General features: G+C 43.4%; 1 protein-coding gene across 38 annotated transcripts in view; it reads left to right on the forward strand.

Moving 5' to 3' along the window:
- The window catches only part of F13A1 (coagulation factor XIII A chain), a 274,375-nt gene that overhangs the window by 202,735 nt on the left and 46,860 nt on the right, over window positions 1-24,780 (forward strand). For 35 of the 38 annotated variants that reach the window (XM_082286988.1, XM_082286997.1, XM_082286989.1 and 32 more), the window contains one exon: window positions 18,412-18,600. In XM_082286988.1, coding sequence (XP_082143114.1) covers window positions 18,412-18,600 — 189 coding nt within the window. Of the gene's footprint in view, window positions 1-10,356; window positions 10,484-11,377; window positions 11,471-12,363; window positions 12,518-18,411; window positions 18,601-24,780 lie in introns of those variants that run through there. The other 3 variants (XM_082286993.1, XM_082286982.1, XM_082286971.1) reach the window with 3 other exon arrangements.

Below are 24,780 nucleotides of genomic sequence, written 5' to 3' on the forward strand. Positions count from 1 at the left end.
TTAAGATTTGCTTGTTTTTCTGGGTAAGGAAAGATGACTGGTACATATGGTTAGATGTTTCTCTGGTGTGATTCTGTTACTGTGTGTGGGACCTTTAAAAATGGAGTGTTCCCTAGGCTGTAGCTTAGCAGTGAATGCTATGCATCAATGCAAGATAGCCCTTACAGTCAGTTACACTCTTGTTTGTTTCCCATGTAGTTGTTATTTCTCTCCTTGCTTGTTTGATCTAATTTGAAACAAAAGCTATTCTGGTTGTAGGAAATTTTGATCTAGGCATTCAGGAAATGGAACAGGATTAGATCTGTGGAAAGTATAACTGTGAAAATCCTACAAGAACAACATGTTGCTTCCCCCACCATCCTGTCTAAGTCAGGTCTGATCAGGGTGTCTCCTCTGTACCACCCTGACCTACCTGTTAGGAGGACAGATTCTGAACTGGATGATAATGGATTTTCTTTCCCCTTCAAAATCACTCTCTCCAAATTAAGGTCTGTATGTTATAACCAACACTCCAATCTAGAAAGCTGAAGTGATTCCTAGCCGCAAAAGCAATATTTGAATTCCTGATAATGAGATAATATGTGAGAAGCCACCAATTTCTTTAATCCAGATTTACTGGATGAAAGCCTCAAATATGAGTGGTATATCTAAAGGAGCTGTGGGTCTTGCCTGCATTACAGTTTGGGAATTGGCTTGCTGCATTATAGTTTGGGAACAACAGACTCGGTAGCCTCTAAGCTGAACTCAGCCTCACAGAGTGCCTTTCTGGGGACTAGTTTATTCTGTTTGTTGTACCTTCCTGTCAGATGTGATGGGAAATCAGTGATGAACATGAGGTCCCTAATCTCCATGGATACTTGTCTCTGCACGGTGTCAAAATCTGAGTTGGCTGTTAATTTTCTTATACTTTACATATGACTAATTTACTTAGGAAGGGAGGGAAAGGAAGGAGGTTGTTTGAGATTAAAGTAAAAAATGAGAGAAAAAATTTGGCAGTGGTTCTCAACTGTAGCTGCTGGGAGGCCTCCAGAAACCTGTCCCATACCTGCATCCCCCAAGCTTGCTGTCAGCTCTCACGCTTTGTTCTGTGCTCGGAGGAGGGTCTCAAAGGAACACAGCTGCTGCAGCTGCTTGTAGACCAAAAGGTGACCTTTGAGTTGCTGAGGAATTATGCATTATTTAGTGCATTCCTGGCTAAAATGGAAATGAAATGTTTTCATGAGCAGAAAGATTTGTTTATCCTTTCTCTTGCATGCATCCTTTTTGCATCACACAATAGTGTGGCGTGCACACCACTCCTCACCGTTTCTTTGGGGTAAAGTTTTTGGTAAAATACTGAAAAAACACTGTTTACTAGAAGGACTGTACAAGCCAAATGTAATAGACTTCAGTTTAGAGGTACCAAGTTTGCAAAAAAACAGCTTCTATTTAAATAATGTGTAGGAGTGAAAGCTTCCTGGTGAAGTGTATGTCTTTAGACTATCAGCTGATACTGGTAAGTACCATGACCAGCTGTTGCTTCAACATGAAGTGTTTTGCTTCTTTCAATTAATCAAGAGTCTCTTGGAAGTTGCCATAGCAGGGCATTCATTACAGGGAGGTTTAATGAGTAGAATATTTGTCATTTGCATAGAGAGAGGCTTCAGCAGTGATCTCAGTGATCTGTGATAGCCAGGTACTCAGGCACTCTGTGTATCTGTTGGGTGAAGGAGGGGAGGCAGATGGGACCAATTTTTCACAATGTCTGACATTAAATTTCCCACGTGCTCTTCCAGACAGAGATTCAAAGAGGCTGGAACCTCCCTCTCCTGATGACTGTGAATGAAGACTGCAGTATACTCTGCTACAAGTCCATCTGCTCTTTAACTTTATTAAAAAACAAAACAAAACAAAAAAACCCTATCTAAGCGTGTTTTTACTTTGAATTTTCCAGCACCATTTATGAAGGCTCAAAAGGGATATTATTCATATGTTTCAGATGAAGAAAGCTGAACTGTCAAAGTAACAACAGACTTGAGAATAGCCAGTATTCTCCAAGGCATCAGTATTTAGAAGGACCTGGGAAAAGATCCTGTGCTTACCAGGAAATTTCACTGATCTCATCAAGCCCCAAAACACAGGAAGGAGAAAAAATCTGCACAAATGAAGAAGTGCCCAGCAGACCATGCTATCTTGTTGAAAACCCCAGTGGTAAAAATTGTTAATAAAATGAAAGGTATCTGCTTCTGTGGGATTATTTTTAGCAGTAAAAGAGTAGACAGTGTAAGACAAGTGAAGAGGGATTCCATAATTCCATAAATAACTGCAAGTGTTTCAGTTACATGTTTGGCATTGTCTTAATTGTTACAACAAACAGCACAAGATGACAAAAATTTAACACCTTTCTACTCAGAAGATAAACTGCTCTTAAAAAAGAGAGGAACGAAACCCATCTCTATGATATCTAGTATCCCAGTTAATTAAAATGGACATGACTGGAGAAGCACAGACACCTGAGCAGCTTTCAAGACACTTTTCTGGCATATCCTTACTGACTCCAAGACCTTATTTCCAGCCACAGTGTCTGCTCATCTTAACCCAACACCCTTCAAACCAACCTTCCCCAAAGGATCCAGCAGATATGGTCTGAGAAAAGAGCTGAGCACAAGCTGGTAGGCTCTCACTGCAGGGAGTTTTAAGTGCTGTGGGATTTAGTCAAACAGTAAAGTACAAGCTTCTATGATGAGTCATCTGGTGTAAAACTAGTGCTAAGTATTGTACATAATTAAGACAACATTATTACAGTGAGATGGCACTTCTTTTTTTGGTGTGGTTAAAGTCTTGAAAAGGTGTAATGTTTTAAGCCTTCAGAGCTGTGAAGATGAGGAGTTCTGATAGGAGTTTGTTCTAAAAGATATCATGGCTCCAGTGAGTTTAGATCATAATTTGCCTTATTGCTGCAGCTTTGCATGCATATTTCTGTTGCCTTTGTGAAAAGCTGTGGTATTTGTGAGAATAAACACGACCTTAGAGTCGTGTTCATTAGATAACACTTGCAACACTGGCCTCTCTACACATTCCAAGGGTTTTCATAATTTTTATACCCACAAATCAAGCATTTCATTTTGAACCACATTTCTTAAAGAGAAAAACCTATTGGTTTTTCAAGTAACAGGCACAAAAAATTATATTTGCCATTGAATGCAACAGAAAATGCTGGTGACAGTAGTGTTACTGAACTAGAGATTCAACAGTTGAACACTGACTGCCAGCAGGTATAGAAGTATTAGTAAGACATTGTACCTACCAATGGGAAAAGTTGAACAAGTAGGTCATTCCAATTTGCTCATTTGCCCCAACTTTTTCCTTCAGAGGTCCACAAATCAACTTTGCTTTTAGTGAATGCATGTTCCTGGTTAAAATTTATTGTATAATAATAATGCCAAGAAATTCAGCTTATTGGTCATTCTAAAGCCATTTGTTCAAGTTACTTGGTTCTCATTATTCTTGACTAGAAACTCTGTGGTGCTATGATATTCTTTCTCTTCATTGATTATCTGTGACTTGCGAGGGAGAGGTGGTAAATCTGACTGCAAGATGGTGACATGGGCCATTTTAAGGGACAGGACTTTAAAAGAACCCATTTCCACCTGTGTGTTCCAATGGATGCCTTTGAAGTATGCTTATGCTCTTGGCTACTCCATCGGCTACTTCTTCAACCCAGCTTTCACCACTTTTCTTATAGTTTCCTAACATGCTGTTTATACCATGTTTCATGCATATCTCCAAGGAATTATTTGTGTAAGTTACAGGAACTACAGAGTCTCAGGACGAATGCCAAGCAGTGAACTTGGGTGAAGACATCTCAACTACAGCCAGTAAGCCCTTTCTTTTTGTATGAGTTGAACAAACTATAATATTTTACAAGTCTGAAGATTAAGAATTCCGAGGGCCTTTCGAAAAAAAAAGAGATCATTTAATATGAAAGATAGATCAATTGCTGTTTTGTTTGTACTGCTGCTTTCCAGATGAGTTTCCAATCTATTAGTGAAACAGTAAATGCTCCCCCAGCAACCAACCATTGATGTTTTGAAAGCAAATCAAAAGAAGTGTAAGGCTGTTGAAGAAAAGGGCTTGAAAGGAAAAGAGTGAAAGATCATACCATTCCTATGGTAGCTGCAAGAGTTTGTGAAGATTGCAGCTGAGAGAGAAATGGGCCAGAGACCAGAGTGAGACCAAGGGATCAAGGACAAGGTATCTGCCTGCAGAATTTTGTCCTAACATGCCTTCTTGCAACCTCACAGCCTAAACAGTGCAACTAAAACTTTGTAGGGTTGATCTGTCAGGGGCACACCACCAGAGGTGGAATTGTGTGAGAGGATGGATAAGCCTCAAATGGAGAGAGCACCTGTTGACCATGGTTATTACCTTGGATTTTGTTCAGCCCTGACAGGATTTACAGAGACTCTGGACAAGTAAGACAAGTACTGTGCATGCCTATTCTTTGTATCATAGGGTTTTCACTTCAGCTGAGGGGCCAGGGACCTTGCTGTGGGTGCATGCCTGAGATGCACTCTCAGCTGCTCTGACTTTTATCTTTATTCCAACCATGAGCTCACTACAAGCCCAAAGGGAAAAGTATTTGTATTCCACTGTGCACATTGGCAGTAATTTTGTGGATGCAGCACAGCACTGTAGAAAGAGACAGGTATATGGAGCATTTAGAAGGCAATAATTTCTTCTAACTTTTTTATTATTTTTTTTAGCCACACTGCAAAGGTTATAGTGGGAATAGCAAAGGAAAGAACTTGCAGACTTCACAAAAATCAAAACCTACAGCTTGTGCTGGATGGGTTTATTTGGCACACATCTGTGATTATGAAACGAATTTTGAATTGCTTTTGAATTTCATCTGGATAATGATTCATTCTTTTGATTTCGCTTTTCCCTCCAGAACATCCGCCATTAACAATCCAACAAGTTGCAATGTTGTACAATCCACATTTGAACCTATTTCTCAAAAGATTGCACATTTCCTTGAATAAACAATTACTCAGCTCATTTGCTCAGAGATAAGGTGAGTCTCGGGACTGAAAAATGAATCAACAACCTTCACTGGCAAGCATGTTTGAAAGGGTCAAGAAGCAATTGCAGTAGAAACATGTTAAACTGCAACTTCGTGTTGCAGAAATGCAACATCAGCAGGCAGCTTGAGTGCTTCTGTACAAACAGATATTGTACAGCCTTGGTTTGGTTGAGTTGAGCCCATTACAGGGTTTAGGCACATGCCTGAAGACGGAATTACACGACTGAAGTTAAGATGTGCTTAAGTGTTTTGTTGTGTATGGGCCTACACACTGCATCTGTGTTTGTATTAAGAAGAAAAGCTGTTCTACAAGACATTCAGGCATTTTAAAATATATTTTTGTTCTGAACTGGAACAGGAAGTTTTATCTTTTAATGAAATTTAGGAGATCTTTAATTCCAGAAATCTTGTAATTGAGCATACTTGAAACATTCTGTGTCAGTAATGTTGAAACTATTTGAGACATTAAGATTGAAATATTGCATGTCCACATATGTTACTAAATTAATTAGAAGCAACTGCCGGGATTGCCTGGGTTTGTATTACCACTGCCTGGATACAGAAAAGAACTGTGGTCTGGTCTAGCTTCTTGGCTGAGATGCAATGTTCCATGAACATGCTTCTCAGCTGAGCAGTACAACAAGGGTATTCATCTGTGCATAAAGTAGACCTGGACCTACTAAACCCTGCTCAGTCCAACTGGACTTAGGTAGGGACATCTCAAGTGTCTTGTACTAGGTCTCTGCTGCAAGTGCTTCAGGAATGTAGGACACAGACCTTGTGCTTGTAGGTGGTCTGGGTCTTCCTTGGCTTGTTGGTTCTGCCTTTGATGTATCCAAGATGATTCTTGGCAAGTCCAGGAGCCATGGTAGTTTGGTCACAGCACCATCATTTGCATCTGATGCTGTACATGATAAATGAGCCCCTCTGGAGCTGAGGGCTGCAGCTCTGCAGTAACCAGCCTGGGTGCAGAACTAAGCTGCAGCAACTTAAGGTCAAGCTGAGTCTTTGCAGGAGCTTTAATGTTCCCTTCAAGCCTGTTCTGCCATAAACATCCCACTACCTGAGGACTGCAGCCTGTCTTTAAACTTAAAACCTAAAATTTTAAAGTCAGAGCTAAGCATGTTTTGGTAACTTCTTACTAACTATATTACCAAAATCAATTGCCATTCTCTTGAAAAAGTTTCAGCATTGTGGAATCAGCCTTCACTATAAGGAGACTGATGTACTGGACAAAATTCAAGCAGCTCTGTGAGTATATAGCAAGAATGATAGACAAAGTCTTACCACACTGAATATGCTGTTTGTTCTGCCTCTCTCTAAATATAGTGGCTGTTCGAAAGGGGGTAGATACCTGGGAATAGTCTGTGAATGGGAATCATACTCTGTTCCCCTCTGTTTCCCCTGCTCTTCAAGTTACAGTCTCTTTTCTCAGTCTTATTGCATGACAGATCAAGTAGGGTTGATCCCCAGGCCAAGAGCTGGTTTGGTTAGGTGGGCTTAAGAAACCTGAAACAATTGCTTTAGATAGGAATCTTTGCATGGCCCAAACATATGGCACCCATGGTGAAATTTATTCAGACAAATGTTTTACCTAAAATGGACTTTCCTGCTTAAGTGTCTAGGTAGTTATGGCGTTGCTTGGATGTCTTGCCCTTTTCTTCTGGGGTTGAAGTAAATATCTGAGGTCCATAGCCTTTCTGTCCCTGTCAGCCTCTGGGTGAGCTGGCCAGCAGAGAAGTTGTCTAATCCCATTTTTGAGAGATGTTCTTTCATCCTTTAAGTCCTCAACTCCAGCAAAACATAAACCAGTAGATTTAGCTGGGGACTGTGAATATCGCCCGTTATGACAGACCCCTCTGCCCTTGCTTGACTTTTCTCTTACTCTTCCTATAAGAAACTAGGGCAGTCCCTATAATCCAACCAACAAAATTCTTTGGGTTCAGATCTGATTAAGAATAGGAGCAGGAACCTGGATTCTATGTTCATAATATTTATTATTATTATTATTATTATTATTATTATTATTATTATTATTTTGCTGCAGTTACTACGTGTATTGTTATATTTCTGTCTGAAGAAACAGAACAGCTTCACAAATGAGTATAAAAAGATGCATGTGTTTTCCCGAACTCGTATGCATTTTGCTGTAATCTGACGCTGACTGTAAGAAATACATTTTATAAAACTGGCAGTGGCAGACTTTTTCTGATAGAAAAAAAATGTATTGAACAACACACTGTGTATCACTGATAGTGACTTGCAGCAGTATTTCTATAAAAGTAAAGGATAATTTAGTACTTGAAAGTTAGGCCTCAAGACCAAAATAAAATGCTTTTCTGTTTCTGTACCTAGCCTAGGATATATCATCTCACTGCAGACATCAGCAGTGTAGACACATATGGCAAAACCCATCACCCCAAGCTCCCTTTGCAGTCAATACAGGGAGCAGGCACTTTTAGGCCATGATTCATCTGACCTATTTACATGTCTGCTGTAGGAGGAGATGAATCACTGCCTAGACTAGATCTGTGCGGAGGATAAAGGGAGCCTAAGATGGCCAGCACAGATGTAGATGCTTGTAAAGATCTACAGTTTGAGTTTAGGTTTTCAGTTTGGAACAACAATTTTTCAAAGAAGAGTAAAATTTCCTAAGCTGTGTTTTCCTCGAAAAATATGTGTATGAATATATACATATATGGTATTTTTCTTCCTGCAACAGGAACATTTGCAACAATATCTTTTGAACACTGGCCTTATATCCCCTTCCAAATGTTCTGCCATCTGAAGAGCTGCCATTTTATCTCTCTCTGCCTCTGCCCCTCTTTCACACATACAGACATGTACACATACCATATTTCAGAGCTGGGCCTTCTGAATTTTCAGCATTAACTTAAAATATATTGCTCTGTGTGTGGCAGTCAGAGCTGCTGCTACACACAGACAGATATATTAACTGGGTTTGTTTTTTTAAAAAACGCAAAGAAAAATATGCAAACCAAACCACCAAATGAAGGTTTCTAAAATTTCCTTCTTTAAAAATAACATTTTTATTAGTTTGTTTTTTTTTCTTCTAACATCTGCTCTACCCTGCCTGCAGCTTTGGTGAGGCAGAGCATCATAGGAAGAGGAACATGAATTTCTGGGAGACAAGTACAGATGCAGAGGAAGCAGGAAGACAAGACTTGATCATCTAAGAAAGAGTGCAGGTTCCTAAGTAAAGCTCTGAGATGACAAGAGAGAGGCACAGTTGTGTTATTATGTATAGAAGGTCAGAGTTGAGAGAGTCTGGTTTCTCGAGGATGATGTCCTGGCAGGTACTCCTGTGCACATGCTGTAGTATAATGTTCCAGTGCATCCGTACATCCATCCACACTGCAAGTGGCACGGGGGTAACATTTTAAAAAAAGAAGAAGAAATGAAACCACCCTGTTGGAGAGCTTTACAATGCTCAGCTGCTCCCGAGGAGTGCTTGGTGTAGCTACAGCAGGCAAAACATCTCCCCCATCTAGACACTGGCACACAGCACAGCAACCCATTTATGTGAGCACCTGGTTGATCAGTTTGCCTGTGACAGATCTTGGCACACCCTCTCCTCTGGCTGTAAAGCTTTACTGACTTGTGTGTTTTGTCCCCCACAAATTCTTGTCTGGCATGGGAGGACTTGGAACAGAACAACACTGGCTCTAGCAACAACAGGAAAGTGCATTTTAGATAACCCTTTAGGGTGCAAGCTTTGCAGCCACTTAAGGGCTTTTCTGTGGGGTTAATGAGGAAGGGCTGTCCATCATCCAAAGTCTACTGCTGTGGGAAGGGTGCCTGTGACTGCAAAGGTCTTTGGCAAAGGCCATGAGCATCTGAAAGCTGCTCCGAAAAATGGGTATGGGCTCACAGTTCCCCACAGGGTGCAGTGTAGAAGTGGCTTCAGGAAGAGAGCACTCTTCCACTGGTCATCCCGGTGCATCATTCATTAAATATAACGCCCTACAGGAAAATCAGGGTTTCGTGCTTTCTGTACCCCCTCCTGCATCAGCCCTGATGTCAGTAGTTTGGAACCACGTAAGTTAAATTAAGGCCAATGCAGTCTAATAGGCAAGGGATAGCAAATGCTAAGAAGTCAAGGTAATGAGAAAATACCTGCCATCTGGAGCTGTCATACACATGAATTTACATCTCTCCCCACGAAATAAATAAATCACAGCCTACAAAACATTACTCTCCCTGGATGCAAAGTCCCACTCCTGCCACTGCCACCAAAAATTTTGGTCTCCCTACTTTCTGCATGGTTGGTGGCTTCTGCCGAAAGCCCCAGGGTGACGTGCCTGGGTGCGGGGAGACATCTGCAACCGCTGCCCGCTCAGGCGCGATGGCTGGAGCGGGATCTGTTCTGCTGCATCCACTCACTCCAGTCCTCACTCTGACGGAAAGTTTTCCTCCTGGCTCTGACAGCGCTGCAGCCACTTGGGGAAGCACATGACTTCCTTGGGAGAAGGTGTTTCTTATTTGTGTTGCAGGCCTCCAGCAGGCATGGCACCGAGGCAATATTTATATCAGTTTTTGTAACATCTTCGCAGCAGCTGCAATTTTGGGAACTGAAGTGCTGGCTGGAAGTGGAAGAGAGAGGCACAAAGCACAACACACCACACAGAAATGTGGATGCAAGGGGAAAAAAAAAGGAAAAAAAAAAGTAAAGAAAAGAAAATTGGCAACCAGCCTCCTCCCCCAGAAAGCTCATTGTGTTCCCGGGTGCCAGGGGTGCTGCTTGCTCTCCAGATGGTTACCACAGGGCCCATCTGTGAAAAAGTGAGTCAATGGCAATTGCAGCTTGGGATGCGTGTGATGGGATCAGATCTGTCCCCTCAGGGTGCTTACACTCCTGGGGGAGCAGGGCAGGGGAAGGGGAGTGCTCCAGCCAGGTGGCTTTCTGTGCTACAAGCCAAACAGTCTACAGCAGTCTTCTCGTACCCTTCAGCTATGAGAAAGCATAGTGCAACACTTATGCGCAGGTAACCAGGCTGCCCCCAAAACTGCTGCGGCCCCATGCTGTGCCTTGGCAATCAGCCCTAGCAAGCTCCTTATCCCAGCTGCAATGCCATGCTGCTCCCAGGTGCCCAGCTCGGATCTCTGACCCACACTCTGCAGGTGTCCTGACCTCTGTGGAACCACCTTGCTGTGGCTGGGAAATCCCCAGGGAGGTAGGCTGGAGGTCCTGTCTTCCAGATGATTTACTTGCTGCTTCCCATTACAGGAATGTGACTCAATTCTTTCCTTTTCTGCCCCCTGGCTTGATTTCAGTGGTGTTTAGCCAGTGGAGGTTTGAGGCTCTGATGCTATGGGGTGAGAAGACATAGCTGCCTGAAAGACAGTAGAGTTCTCTTCACTGTGTCTCCTTGTTCCTTCATCTGCCCTGCAGCAGAGGTGAGTAAGTGCCCTTGGTGGGTCCCATGTATGTAAGAGGGGCTGTCCACTGCCCATGAATGTTCTCAGTAGGTGGTTTCTACCTCTGCTGCCAAACAGCAGCAGCTGGCAGAACATAGGCCTGCCTGAATTCTTCCCTGTCCATTGCCTTTTCTCCATGTAGCTCCACTGGTCTGTGGAGTTGTCTGACAGAGGAGGTGTCACACAGTCCCCAGTTACCTTAGAGCTTGGTGAAACTGAAGAAAGTTGACATGAAGTTGAAAATCTCCCACAAGCTGCTGTCCCAGACCTGTTAGGTGATGCACATTTTATCATGGGCAAGAGCTGAAGATCATTTGACCCAAATATAGCTGTGTGGTGCAAAACACCTTCATTGTCCTGGGCAGCACAAGGTCTCTAGAAAAAGCTGGGCTGACAATGAGCTCTCCATGTTCATGTGTCCTGCAGTCCTCTGAAAGGACTGCTGTGAGGACTAAGCAAGGGAACCATCCCTGTGTCTGCCTGGGAGGACCCTTGAAAACCTGCACCCGAAGCTGCATCATAGGCTCCCTGAGGCAGACACCATCAAAGTCTGGCAGCATGGTAAGCATGGCTTCTTGGACTATGTCTGTCAGAAAATCCTCTCCTGTCTCCCACTTCATATGCTCTTGTGCCATAAGCACTCCTACTTTGTCTCAAAAAGAACTGCAACTTCAGTGCCCAAGTTGTTTCCTTAGCACAAACACCCTGAAATGCTCCTGGTGAGCAGAGTTGCAGTGAGACAGGCAGGGAGGGGAGGGAGGAAAAAAAAACATGCCAGCTGTGGTGGCAGATCCTCCGAGGTGGCATGGGGAGGGCTTGACAAACCTTTCAGCACTGTCCTATTGCAACAGGAAGGAGGAGGATATACTGAGGTTACTTAAAAGCCTCCAACTTTTTCCCTGCTTCCATTGCACTGCAGAAATTCTGCAAGGGAGAAGGAAAAAAAAAAGACTATCTGAAAAGAAGGTACCCTTGATAACTAAAAAACCCCTTCCTTTTAGAGCTTACTTCTATTAAATAATTTCTACATTTTCAATTGCTGTTTTCAGGGGCTTTGGGAAGAAGTTTTCCTCTCAGTCATTAATATTTTCTTAGAAGGGTGGCACGGCTTTTTTACTGCTACATGCTTACACTGAAATAGATGTGAAAGCAGTTTTGAGTAGCTCAAAAAGAAGTCTCTGATCAGCCTACATCTAAGATTTCCCTTAAGGACATTAGTGGGAGAGAAATAAGTGGATAAGTGCTTTTTTCTTTTCCTTTTTTTCCATTTACTCCCCTCTCTCTTCCCCCCTCCCCCTCTTTTTCTCAAAAGTGGATTGTCTGGGTGCATAGGGACAAAAATACAATTCTCCACTAATCATCCACAGACTGTTGTAGGCTGTAGTATTTGGCTTGATTGAAGTATGACTTATAATGCCATTTTTATTAGGGAGAGGTAGTGTGTGATGCACTTTCTGAAAATATAATTTGCTATTTTGGATTCAATAATGCTGTTATGGAGTATGAGAGAGTGAATGATTTTCCAGTTCTTTTACCTGAAACTTCCTAATGTTTTTAGTGCCTTGCTTCTCCTAGGCAAATACTTCTGTGTTAGACTTCCCTCCCCTTCTCCCACCCCCTCCTTCTTCTCTTATTCATGTGTTTTGATGAACACAAAATGCCTTCCAATCCTTAGAGAGCCGTACTTATCATTAGACTGATGTTTTCTGCCTCTCAGGTTTTATTTATGTAAGTCTAAAATTGTGTAGCTCACTGACACCCCACATTGCTTTTGGCTTCTCCCATCTTGCACGTACCATGCTAGCTCATGTTTGCTTTTTCCTTGCACTCTTTCTTTCATAGTATTACACCTTTTTTAGTACAGGATGTCTGAAACAATGAGCACTAACGAGGAGAAAAAACTTCCTTTGAACGGGAGAAGAGCCATCCCACCAAACAACTCCAATGATGAAGAAAATGAGGTCCCTGAGATGGAGGCTTTTGGATTGATACCTAGAGGATTTAATCCTAGAGGTACAGTGTACAATTAAGCCATAAATTTATTTTTACATCTTCCATACTCTTCTCAGCACAGATCTGTGAACTAAATCCAAACCACTTTCTCCTTACATCTTTCCAACTCAGTTTTTCTTGCTGCTTATGGGAAAACTTACTGAAACCACCTGTATGCATGGAAATGTTAACACGGGTTATGAGTAGGGAAAACGAGGAGTGGAGAAGCTGAGTGACCAATTTTCAGCTTGAACTGTGGGACTGGTTAAAAAAAAGGCAAGAATGGGTTTTCCCAGTTTGATCGTAATCACAGAGTTACTTTAGGAATCTGCTGGCTTCAGGCACGGCTGTGGCAGCGTTGGAGTAAAGGGCCAGAAGGAGTCTGTACTCTTAATGACCCTTCTTATTTATATGGCCTTAACCTGCCTGTGAAACTGCTGCAAAATGTTGTCTGTCAGGGAAAACTTTTGCTATAGACATTCAGCTCACTCACAAAAAATAGCATGAGACTAAAAGGAATACCCATATGATTATTTATTCTCCTGTGAAAAATGTTTCAATCATTTGGCTGGGAAAACAAAACAACGTCATGGTAGAGGATAGACAAATCAAAGTTTTGTTCCCAGTGTCAGCTCTTTGGAGTCAACCAGAAATAAAAAATATGTAAGATTTGGTTAAAAGAAAACAGGATTAACTTCTGAATGACTCACTAATGAAATGATGTTAAATTTTTTGCCTATTTGAATTGAACAGCAGAACTTGTTGAACGTGGCAGCTCAGGGTAGCTGGATGTAATACTACTTAATGCTCATAGGGGAATTTTCATCCAGAGTTGAAGGATTGCTTAATAAATGTGGACAAGAATTAATTACTGAATTTCACACATTGGGAAGCAGGCAAAGAGATTTTAAGCGACAAGTTGCAAAGCATTATTTCTGTAATCCTAATCATGTGCCTTAGCCACCCTCCCCACACGCCCTGCCCTACCCCCATCTTAGCACACACACATTTCTTTTAAAAGCATTTATTTTTAAAAAATGCCTGAGAAAAGCAACTGGCATGTTAAGACTGCAGAAATTTTGCTTGAACCTATTCTGACAACCCTGTAGCTCTGGGGCAAGTGTGTGTGTTTAAATTGTCAAATGCAATGCAGTGCAGGTCCTGGCTAGACACTGTTTCAAACCTGATATGCTCACCAAAACTGGAGATGTTTAAGTGTGGGATACCTTAGAAGGAATGCAGCCTGTAGCTAAAGCCCACCAGTACCAGGAGAAAGATTCCTATTGCTTTTTGATGTGCTTCACATCAGGCTCTGAATGAAGTGTGGTGCTTGTGGGCGGCAGCTTCCTGCTTTTCAGAAATGCAGTGGCAACTTAGGAATGTCAGGTCAAGCGAGTTGAGGCAGCAACCCAGCATGTCTTTATGGTGATGCTCCTGTTGAGAAAAACATCCCTTGTCCAAAGCAAGAGCTTGTGGGGACATTGGGTAAACCTGGCTATGGGACTGGTATGGCTGGAAAATAAATCTGTGTGTGACAGCAAAATTCTTTTTGTACATCTGGATCAGCTCTGCTGTGCAATTCTCTCCAATGCTTGTAGCAAAAATATGCAAGGGGTGACCTGAAGGGTCACCGGAAATGCTCCTGAAGGGACTGCAGCAGCGTTCCTGTTTAGGTGCACATCAGCTGTGATCTAAGCCGGTGGTACCAGCTGATGTTAGTGTGGTCCCTGGACATATTGTTTGGGGTAGGACGCTTAAGTCACCTGTCAGACCACGTTAAAGGTTTATTGCCCCATGGTGCTCAGCCTGACATTCAGGAGCTGAGCTTGCCCCGGAGCACTCTCAGTGCTGTGCTTGGGGGATAAAATGAGTGTCCACGGGTAGAGCAGGAGCAGCACAGCACGATGGGGCTCTAGAGCTGTGAGCACATCCTGGCAGAGAGCTGCTTGTGACACCTTCCCCTTCTCCTGCACACCCCTACACTTCTGCTTTGTCCAGATTTTTCTGTAGTGTTTCCCAGATTTTGTTGCCATAATACACTGAAAAAAAGTGTGCAAATGCTTTTATCTCTCCTGTTACAACTGAGGTGTTTTCCAGTCTTTGGACACCTGCTATAAACATCTAAACACCTGTGTCTTCACCTGTGTCAGATCATAGTCAACACAGAGCCATCCAGGGAGTGGAAGTGAGGGCACAGGTTGTCCAGAGAGTCACTGGATGTCAACTCCATGGTGATCTGTACCCTTCTCTCAGCTTCACCGACTGCAGCAACCAGCCATCAACTGGCCATAATAAGAAGTTACATACCAGGCTCACATCATTTAGATGCCTAAATTTAACTGAATTCTGCCCTTGATCTGTGCAGTGTAGGAGTCTACAGCTGAGCTAGTCACCCTCGTTTCCCTTGACAGCCAACAGAGAGAAACAGGCATTTTTAGGGTGTGATTCATTTGACCTATTTTAGCTACTACTCTCGGATGAGGTAAGACCCTGTGCTTGCCTAGCTCTCTGCTGACACCCACTTCTACTCCGCTGAATCACAGCCGGGACGAGCACGGCGGCCGCCAGGGCCGCCTGCGTCCCCAGCCCGGTCAGTGGGCTACCTGCTGCTGGAGCCGGCTCGCCTGCGGGAGGAGATACTCCTGAGGGGGACGGAGCGCTTCTTCAGCGAGTAGCCTGTGTCCCCGGGAACATCCCTGTGCCGTGTCCTCTCTCTGGCTCGTCCTGGCCAGCTCATCTCACCACAGTGTGTCGTGAGTGGGCTCGGCGGGAGGACGCAGCCCTGCCACCCCGCCCTTCTTCGCAAAGTCCGGCGACTCGCCAGGCATTCGTGTTTCCCCTGCTAGCGGAGTGATGGGCACTTCCTTTGGAAATTCACGCTAGTTTTTTTAGTAACTCAAAGCCCTTCCTCTCTGCTCGTCCGAGGAAACCTGATGTTTGAAGGCTATTCTTTTTATTTGAAAAACCGCTCAAGCTTGTGCTCATTTATTTCCCTGCAAGCTTAACATTACAAAAGCTTTAAGAAATCGCACTGCTGCTTCTCGTGCAGCAAACCTTCTTGAACTGAACAACAGAACAGGCTACAGGCAAACCCTCAAGTGGACCTGACTTCAAAGGAGGCCTCGATGGCCACCTGTCCGTCACAAATAGATGAGCATCGCCTGGAGCTTCCCTTTGGATCACACCCTGATGCTGGTGTTAGCACATCCCATTACCCTGCTCATGTTTTGCCCTCTGTAATTACCATTACTGTAATTAGCACAGGCTCAGCCATGGGTTATCTTCATCTGTCAAGCTTAATGTACATTTTAACACTGATACCAAAAATGAAGTATGTTTTCTGCAGATGTGTATGGCTGTGTTCTGACAGGAGCCATGTAAAGTCCTGTGGTAAAATGAAGCAAATGCTGAACTGAAAGCCCAGGGTGGTTTAGCTCTGCAGTGCCTTGAAGACATGCAGAGGAAGGGTGGGTTCACTATTGCCTTTTATTGCAGAACAGGAGATGAAAATAAAACAAACACTCAGTTCTGGTTTTATGCCGTCTTGGAAGGAGGGAGAAGCTGAGCCAATTTCTTATTGATACTTCACTCCTCACAGAACCCCAAAATACACAGCTTTTACCTGTAGTGCTTTCTGCCCAGATGGGGTTGGGACATATAAGGGACTCTCCCCTGCCCCTGCTTTATCCCTGTACTGGGAATTCCTGCCTCGTGTAATTTAATTGTGAATTTTGTCAGCATTTTTGAGACAGCATTGGTAAGTTTTTCAAGGAGGGAGGTGAAGACATGCCCTACTTCAGAGAGGGGCAATGAGAAGGATTTCTGAGCAAAGTGTTTCGTACAGACATCTCTGTAACTTCAGGCAGTGCTAAAACCAGTGGGTTTTTACAGAAGTTACTCCAGAAGCTTTGTGAATTGAGCAGAGAATAACAATAACAGTGTCATGGGACTTTAAGCCTGACTCAGGATTGAACAGAGTATTCCAGCCTTTTTGCAGATTAGGGCTAGCAGGAGGCGGATGGTTTTGCGTTCAGTTATGCAGGGCTTTTCCATGAAAGGTTCCTTATCTTTCTGTGTCCTCAGGCATATTCCTTTCCTTCTGTTTCCTAAAAGACACGGCTAGGGATCTGAGGGGTGATGCAAGCAGGAGTGGGACCTACTCCCACTACCATTACTCCCCTGTCTCCCATTAGCTGTTGCCCAGAGCCCAGGCTGGGGCAGGTAAAGGACCATGCTTCCCATCCAGGGAAGGTGCTGACTGCAGGGCTCTGCTGCTTGTCAAGAACTGACAAATTAAAACAATGTGCAGAGCTCTAGTCTGAGCTTCTCTGAAAGGGGCCGTGTTCAGCCCTCAGTGACTTGAATGTCCGATTCATTTACTGGGCACATCATTCTTGCTCACAGTGTGCTTAGCAGAAGGCCAAATTAGCCACCATCACAAGTACACACAGCTCCACCAGCTGCTGTAAATGTGCACCTCTTTTTGCCAGGCATGAGTTTGGCTCTGTCAGTAAGTGTAAAATGCAGGAATTAGCTTGTTTCTAACCGTCTGCACCTGGAACAACAAGCTGAGAGCTGCCAATCTAGCTTTACTCTTCTGTCTCTCTCCTGGTAGTGACTAGTAATGGACCTGCTCCTCCTGGCAGAGGTTTCATGATTATGTGCCTAAGCATGTAGGCAAAAGAACGATATCCAGTTCCTTTTCATGTGGTTTCTCATAGTGTGAGAATACTCCCATTGTGCAGATTCATGGTGTGGTACAGTCATGTGGCTTATGGTGACTGCAAGCACCTGTGGCTATCCCAGTGCCACCCCACACTGGTCATTAGCTGAACAAACTACTTCCAGTCTGCTATAACCCTTTAGACAGCCCTAAATTGAAGGGAGCAAAGCTTTTCCTGTGCGTGTTGTAGATACCTACTGCTGCTTGCCTGTAACTCTATGCTGTAATTGTATGCTGTAATGTTATATTTAGTTTTCATAAGAAGACACTAATAGCAGTGGAGGTGTACTGAGAAGCTGAGTCTAGACACATGCAGTACACCCAAACCTTATCTAATACAGGCAATCCAAGCTCTCAGCTGAGTGCAAGATCATTAACTGCCTCTCAGGCTCTTCAGCTCTCAGTACCGGTAGCATTTTGCAAGCAATGTATTTAAGTGTCACAAAGCCCTTGTGAATTTGCATTTTACAAGGTAGGGGCCTGCAAGAAGGGAGACACAAAGCCCCAGCTGTCAAAGCCCCACTAATTGCTCCTGTAAACTTGTGACAGCAAGGCCCAGACTTGAGGAAAGCTGATGCCAATGGAAAGTTGGGGGCCAGACTCTCCTTGGGGACATTCACCTTCCAACACCTAACTACTCTCTCTGTGGTTGCTTTCACCATGCATTAGAAGCCTTGCAGCCTCTGTGAAAATGGCAGGTTGTTGCAGTGGGGATTACTGTAACACGCATATATCAAACCAGGAGTCCCGTGGAAAAGAAGTATATATGGACAGATTCGTGGTAGATGTTTCAGAGATCCTTATTTCTCCAGCCGCATGGCCAGGGCTCTCTCAGGAACTCCCCGGTCACGGGACTCGAGGGTCCTTGGCCACACTGGGGAACACAAACCAACCAATGGGGAATGAGGCTGACCAGCGGCAGGGAAACCCCATGCCTCCCCCACCAGGGCCCCTCTCCCATGGCTCCATGGCAGGGGAGGGACCCCAACAGCAGGTGGACAGAGAAGTGTCAGTCCAAAAGTCTCTGCTCAGCCAGGAGCATGTAAGCCCCACACAGGTCCAGCATGCTCTTGTTGCATGGTGTCCCTTTTCCGGAGAAGGGGAGGACACAGCCTCTAATGGTGTTGATACCAATACTGACATTTCAACACACTGACTCCTTCCCCCTCTGTTCATCTATGTGTCTCTGCAGACTACCTGCGTGTTGAGGATATTTACATGTTCAAGGACCCTCATGAGATCAACAAGCAGGAGCACCACACTGACAAGTACTACAACCCCAAGCTGATAGTGCGTCGGGGACAGACTTTCCAAATCCAGATTTACTTCAACCGGCCCTACAAGCCAGAGACGGACCAATTCTGGCTGGAGTTTTTGATGGGTGAGTGCCTGGCAAAGGTTGTGTCTTATCAGTAAAGCAATAGTCTCTCATAAACATGAACACAACAGAACTTAATGGCTGGGTCTTTTCCTGTTATGATTGATAAACCATAAAAACAGGCCTAGGCATAGACAAGGAAGTGTTTTTCTAAACAGGGTTTGAATCCTTTCTTGAGAAAATCAGCAGAATTTTGTGTGAGAGAAGAAGGAGGAAAATCTGGGGGTTTCTGTTTCGTAAGAAGCTGTACTTTTTTGAGCTTTCAAAGTTGTATGTGGTTAATGCTGTATGGCAATGCTGGCAGGTAGGTGGAACAGGAAACATCTTTTGTTACTGTTTAGGAGATGTAGGGAGGAGGAGTCTGTTGTTTGCGGTAGGAGACGTGAGTGTATGAACTGAGATAGCAAAATACTGATTACATAAAGAGGGGAAGTTACACAGGGTGGAAGAATCTTGCAACTTTTCAGCCTGCATTCACAAGCAACTTAGTAACAAGAGAGAAAGTTCAGTGACTGTAATTTTGGACCAGAAACAGAACTGTGAATCATTACATCACTAAGGTTGGAAAAGACCTCTAAGATAATTGAGTCTACATGTTACCCTAGCACTGCCATGTTTACCACCAAACTATGTACCCAAGTAAGGGTTGTGATTCCATGACTTCCCTGGGCAGCCTATTCCGATGCATGACTATCCTTTCAGTGAAGAAATTTTCCTTAATATCGAATCTAAACCTCCCCTGGTACAACTTGAGACTATTTCCTCTTGTTCTATTGCTTGTTACCTGGGAGAAGAGACCAACCCTCTCCTTGCTATACCCTCCTTTCAGGCAGTTGTAGAGAGTGATGAGGTCTTCCCTGAGCCTCCTTTTCTCCAGGTTAAACACCCCCAGCTCCCTCAGCCACCCCTCATAGGACTTGTGTTCCAGACCCTTACCCAATTCACTTGCTCTTCTCTGGACCTGCTTCAGCACCTCAATGTCTTTGTTGTAGTGAGGGCCCAGGACTGAACATGGGATTCCAGGTGTGGCCTCACCAGTGCTGAGAGACTTAGTCAGGACAATTTGAGAGACTTTCTTGATTTATTGCTGAAAGAGCAAGAGAGTTTTTTGCCTCTTGCTGAGAAGTCTTCATCAGAGACCCAGGTCCTAAGGTACCTGTGTACTCATTGAAGGTACAGGACTAGAGAAGAGCATGACCTCATAACCTCACTAGAAAAGGAGAGAAGCAAAAGGGTTTCCTGCTATGCTACAAAGTTGCCCCCAGCAAATACTGGTCCCTACAACACAATTCTGGGAAACCCCCAGCTTAATCTAGATTCATTTGGGAGTTTCTGTGTTAAGACATCAGTGTTCCCCTTATAAAGTCTTTAAAGCAGGTTATAATTGGTGTTTTAATTTACTTTACTGTGAGATGCAGCTCTGAAATTTGTAATGCTGAGTCTTTTCCATCATTGAATTATGATGATGTGGCCATTTATTAGATTTGTTGCCTTCTAAAACTAGATGGCTGTTTATCTCTTAAACATATGTGCAGTGAAAATGTTACTGTCTGCACATTTTTTTTCATGGGTCTCTTCTTTCTAATTTAAATTAGGGTTGGAAGGCATGTTATGACAGTCCAGTGAATGATTGGCTGAACAGCCACGAGTGCCTTTAAAAATTTAATATGCATAAATATCATTAGTTCTTTTGGGATTTAATTAAATTCAAGATTGTTCCCTTAATCTTTATATGTTTAAAACAAACAGCTGTATCAAGAAGAAGTGGAAAATGGAACATTTGGTTTTTATTGCACTCTGTGCAGTTTGCATTTGTTTTAATCAGATATTCTATATTGGAAGAAGAAAATTAACACTTCTTTTGACATTGCACTATCTGATTAAGAGAACACATTCACTTATTTTTCTGTTGCTCTCTCCTAACACATCCATCCATGGTACCTTGAATCTCTAAGCATGGGTAAAAATACTCCCATCTTCAGCCATGGTAGGAATGGGGTTAAATACAGCCTGAGCCAGGGGATTCTCTGCAATAAACACAGCTCTGAATGATTCCTTTGGAGTTAGCCCTGAGTCTGTGGTGGAATTCCCCTCTCTGTTCCCCTCTCTGTTCTTCACTGTTGCTGTCCTTCCTGTGAAATGGGATGGGTGTCCATGTGTGGTGGGTGACAATCATCTGCAGGAAAGTGCTGCAGATACAGGATGGCGTTCAATGCTATTGCCCTCCCCTGCTTTTTAAGTGTCTGCTTCTGTGAACACCACTGCCCTCTTGTTGCAAGGACTTAGCTCACAGAGATTCAGCTGGGAGGTGTTCAAGCTCCTCTTCTGGGAACTGGTCAACATTCAGCACTCTGCAAATGTTTCTCTTTGTGAACATGTGGTGAAAATGCAGTATATTTGTTCTCAGAGGCTAGCAACAGGAAGCAAAACAAAAACAGTCCACAATGAAGAAGGAAAATTCAGAAATTACATGCTTGACTCTTGCTACTTCTCCTTTTAGTATTAAGTCCAATGTTTAATGCTGAGAAGAGAAAGGAAATTTACCTTAGTTACAAAAGACAACTGCCTGCTGAATGTCTTAGTGCTGTGCTCTCAAACCTTTTGTCACAGGGAGATGTGGCCATTTTCATCCAGTTTTTTTCAGTTTGTCTTCCTGAAGAGCTGGCACTCACCTCTTGTACTCTTGTACACCTCTTGTATCTCTTGTACTGCCTGAACAGCAGAACCCAGTCCAAAGCTCTTGCCCAGGCTGCCTGTGAGCAAGGGGGAGAGGCAGGCACCTCCAAGCAGAGTTTAACCCTGCTGTCTTAAAGTGGGATGAACTCTCTTCTGGATTTTTTTTCCTTCCTCTATTGAGTCTCTCTCATACACCAGACTCTGACTTCTAGAACATCGAAGGCAGGAGAGGTGAATCCTGCCCTTTGGTACTGTCAGGCAGAAGCTATCCATAGGGAGTGGCTCAGACAACAGCCCTAGAGCAGAGACAGCTTGAGCTCAGAGAAGCTTTTTGTACTGAAAGGAGTATACCTCCTAGGAATGTGCTGAGTTTGGGAGATTAAAATGATGGACACACAGAAATATTGGCAGGCTGTTGTAAGATGACCTTTCCAAGGAGCACTCTGTCTGCCTGAGCAGTAGATTTCAAATGGTGCAGCAGAACTGTTGAATAGAATAACCTAGATTGGAGGGGCCTCCGTAGGTCTCATCCCTAGCCCTTGGTCAAAGCAGGTCCAGCTTCTCCAGCATCTCTGGGTCTTTCCCTGCGAACAGGTTTTGAGTATCTCCAAGAGTGTGGACGTTGCCCCAAGCAATGTGGACCAGACTGTCCTGAACTGCAGAATATTTTGAGTGGTTCAAGGTTCTGTTCTCATAAGGTACAAAGATACTCTATAGGGATGGCTGGCTTTGGCTCCCAGGGAATTCAGCTGGAGCTGGGAAAACTTGAAGTCTCCTTTTCCAGGGCTGTGCCTGCAGTGGGGACTGTTTATACAACAGTGCCTATGAAGCTATTCAGAAGTTATTAGTTTCCAGCTCTGGGAAATTTCCCAGAGTTGACATTAATCCATCACAGAATTTTTATCCATTAAAGACTAATTTTGATCCTGAAAAATGTGACAGTTGTAATGGATTGATCATGTGGGTGTGCACAGAATTATTCTATTTCCGTTATTCCCTAAAATTTCCTTTCCCTTCTCTTTTTGTTCTTTGCCCCTATTTTTTCTTCTTTTGCATCATTAAAAAGATGATTAATGAAGCAAGTAAAGCAAGTAGAGACTGCTTAATCCTTCTAATTGATAATGAATCAAGGGTACCTGGGACAAATGCTTCTTGTGTCATATGAAACTAGGTCTGTAACACTGACAGAACAATCTTTAATTACAATCTTATTTAATCCACAGTCCATTTAAATACCATTTACACAGAATTTAGAATTCATGAGTTAAATTGTATAAACAAATATATATATATATATGTAAATATATAAATACTTATGTGAATATATGAATAATTCGCCCCAATCTCTTGAAAGTCACTTTCACAGATATTCTTCTGTGATGGGTCCTTATGATGGAAGTCATTCTTGCTTTAACAGACTGTTTCCTGTAGAGTCATCAGTGGTGAAACTGACTGAAATGCTAACGTGAATTATCATAATTCAGTTTAGCACATAATCCTTCATTAAATTAGGACCATAGTTGCCTGCCAAAGTATGGAACACAATGAATGTGCCAAAAAAATCACATGGAAAAATATCCACTTATAAAGAGTAATTGGATGTAATTCCAGTTCTTGTGCTGGACCTCAGCCCTGCCACAGTACCTATGGTTTGAGACCTGCTCCATCACCACATATTTCCTTTGTTTCTGCCTTCTGCCTGGTTTTTACAAGAAGAAAGGTGAGCATCACCACTTGGGAGATACTCATTTTATTGCTCTGGGGTTGAGATGAAAGAGCCAGGAGAAGTGCGGATGCTGTGCTTACATCTAGTTCCTCACAGTGGGAATAATTTCAGTTTGTTTGGAGCCTCAGCCAACCCGGACTCCTTCACCCACCTTGATCTGTCCTGACTCCTGCCTTTGTGGTGATGGGGATATTTTGTGTTCCTCTTTGCTTTCCACAATGCAAGGCTTAGCCTGGCTGAGCACAGCTCCCACACCTGGGACAGCCAGTTTGGTGTGAGGGCTGAAAAGTTTCCACTGGCACTGCTGCACTGGTAGGGATTTCTCTGAAAAACAGATGAATGGTGAGATGAGTTTATACAGCCTTCACTCTTGCTTTTAGTAGTAGTTTCCAGTGCATGGCTGTAAATCCTTGTGGGGCTGATGAGTTTATATGTGCATCCTGACTCTAATGATGTATTTCCCCACATCCTCATAAATTGTTGTCTATTTGTGTTTTCCTTAAATGGCTTCATAAATCCATATATATTGGTCTAGCCCTAAACGTCATTATGAACGTTTTATTCATTGACGCACTTCTGGAATGACCATAAATTCCATTCCCCCAGGCTACCATCACCTTTCCACACACGTGTGCATGTGTGGACACCCACGCACCTGTCCATATGCTCTCTTCAGGCTTCTATAAATCATTGGCTTCTGGCCTGAGATGAGAGGAGAGACTTACTGCTCATTTTTCCACAGTCTTCCCAAGCCAGCTCCAGAGGGATAGTTAGAAACACATCGAAGAAGATAAGAACATAAAGATGTTAGAGCTGATCCCGTATGGCTTATTTAGGTGACACCAAATTCCCACTTATAGTCAGAGGGATAGCTGAGTTCAACTAAATAACTAGATGTCCAGTCCAGAATACACACACCAGAATCAATGGAGCTCTTCATACTGTCCTACAGTGTCCACAGCCTTTCCCTGTTTTCACAGCAGAGTTGGGCCAGGGATGATTCCAGGGTTATTGAGGTTTTGGTGATTTTGTCAGACAGTAATTCTGCTTTAGTGGGAAGTATTTCTACCTCTGCTCTTACCTGTCCTCCTCAGCAGCTCTGGGCAGGGCAGGTTGTAGCCAACAGAGGTGTTGGAACATGAGATATCCCCCAGCACTTGGGATGGGATTGTCGAGCTGAGTTCTGACTCTGGGTAAAAGGTTCTCTTTGGAAAACTTCGGATCTTCATGTTTTAGCAGCTTTCTTGGCACTATCAAGAGAACTAACTGGTCTAGAGGACACAACGTGTTGATGTGTAACAACACTGCACGTTTATTAGATCCCTGTTTCACAAAGAACTACAAAAAATTGAGCAGAGATACAGAAGCCTCTCATGGTCTAAACTTGAAGTCTCATTTTGTGATAGAAAAAATAATTTATTAGCAGTGGAACATGTTTTCTAGAGATTGACTCCCAACAGGCAACAGACTTGTTTGCCAGCTCTTAGCAAACAACAAACCTCTCCACTTTCTGAACAAAAGCATTGGGGTATATTTTTCCTCCTCTCTGGAATTCCCAACCAGCCCCCAGAGGAGCAGAGAGGAGGGAGTCCCTCAAGGTGCTTTATAAATGCAGTATTTCATGCAAAGCAATCTTTATCATGCCAACTTTTGCACTGCTGCAGCAGCATCAAGTGGCACATAAAATCTAGCTGTATTTTTTAGTTGTTTTACTAGCTAAGGTGCGTGGCTCTGATGTGTGTTTTACAATTGTAAAGTGCTAGAAACATTCACTGCTGGGA

This window comes from Coloeus monedula, assembly GCF_965178545.1.
Source record: "Coloeus monedula genome assembly, chromosome: 1".
NCBI lineage: Eukaryota > Metazoa > Chordata > Aves > Passeriformes > Corvidae > Coloeus > Coloeus monedula.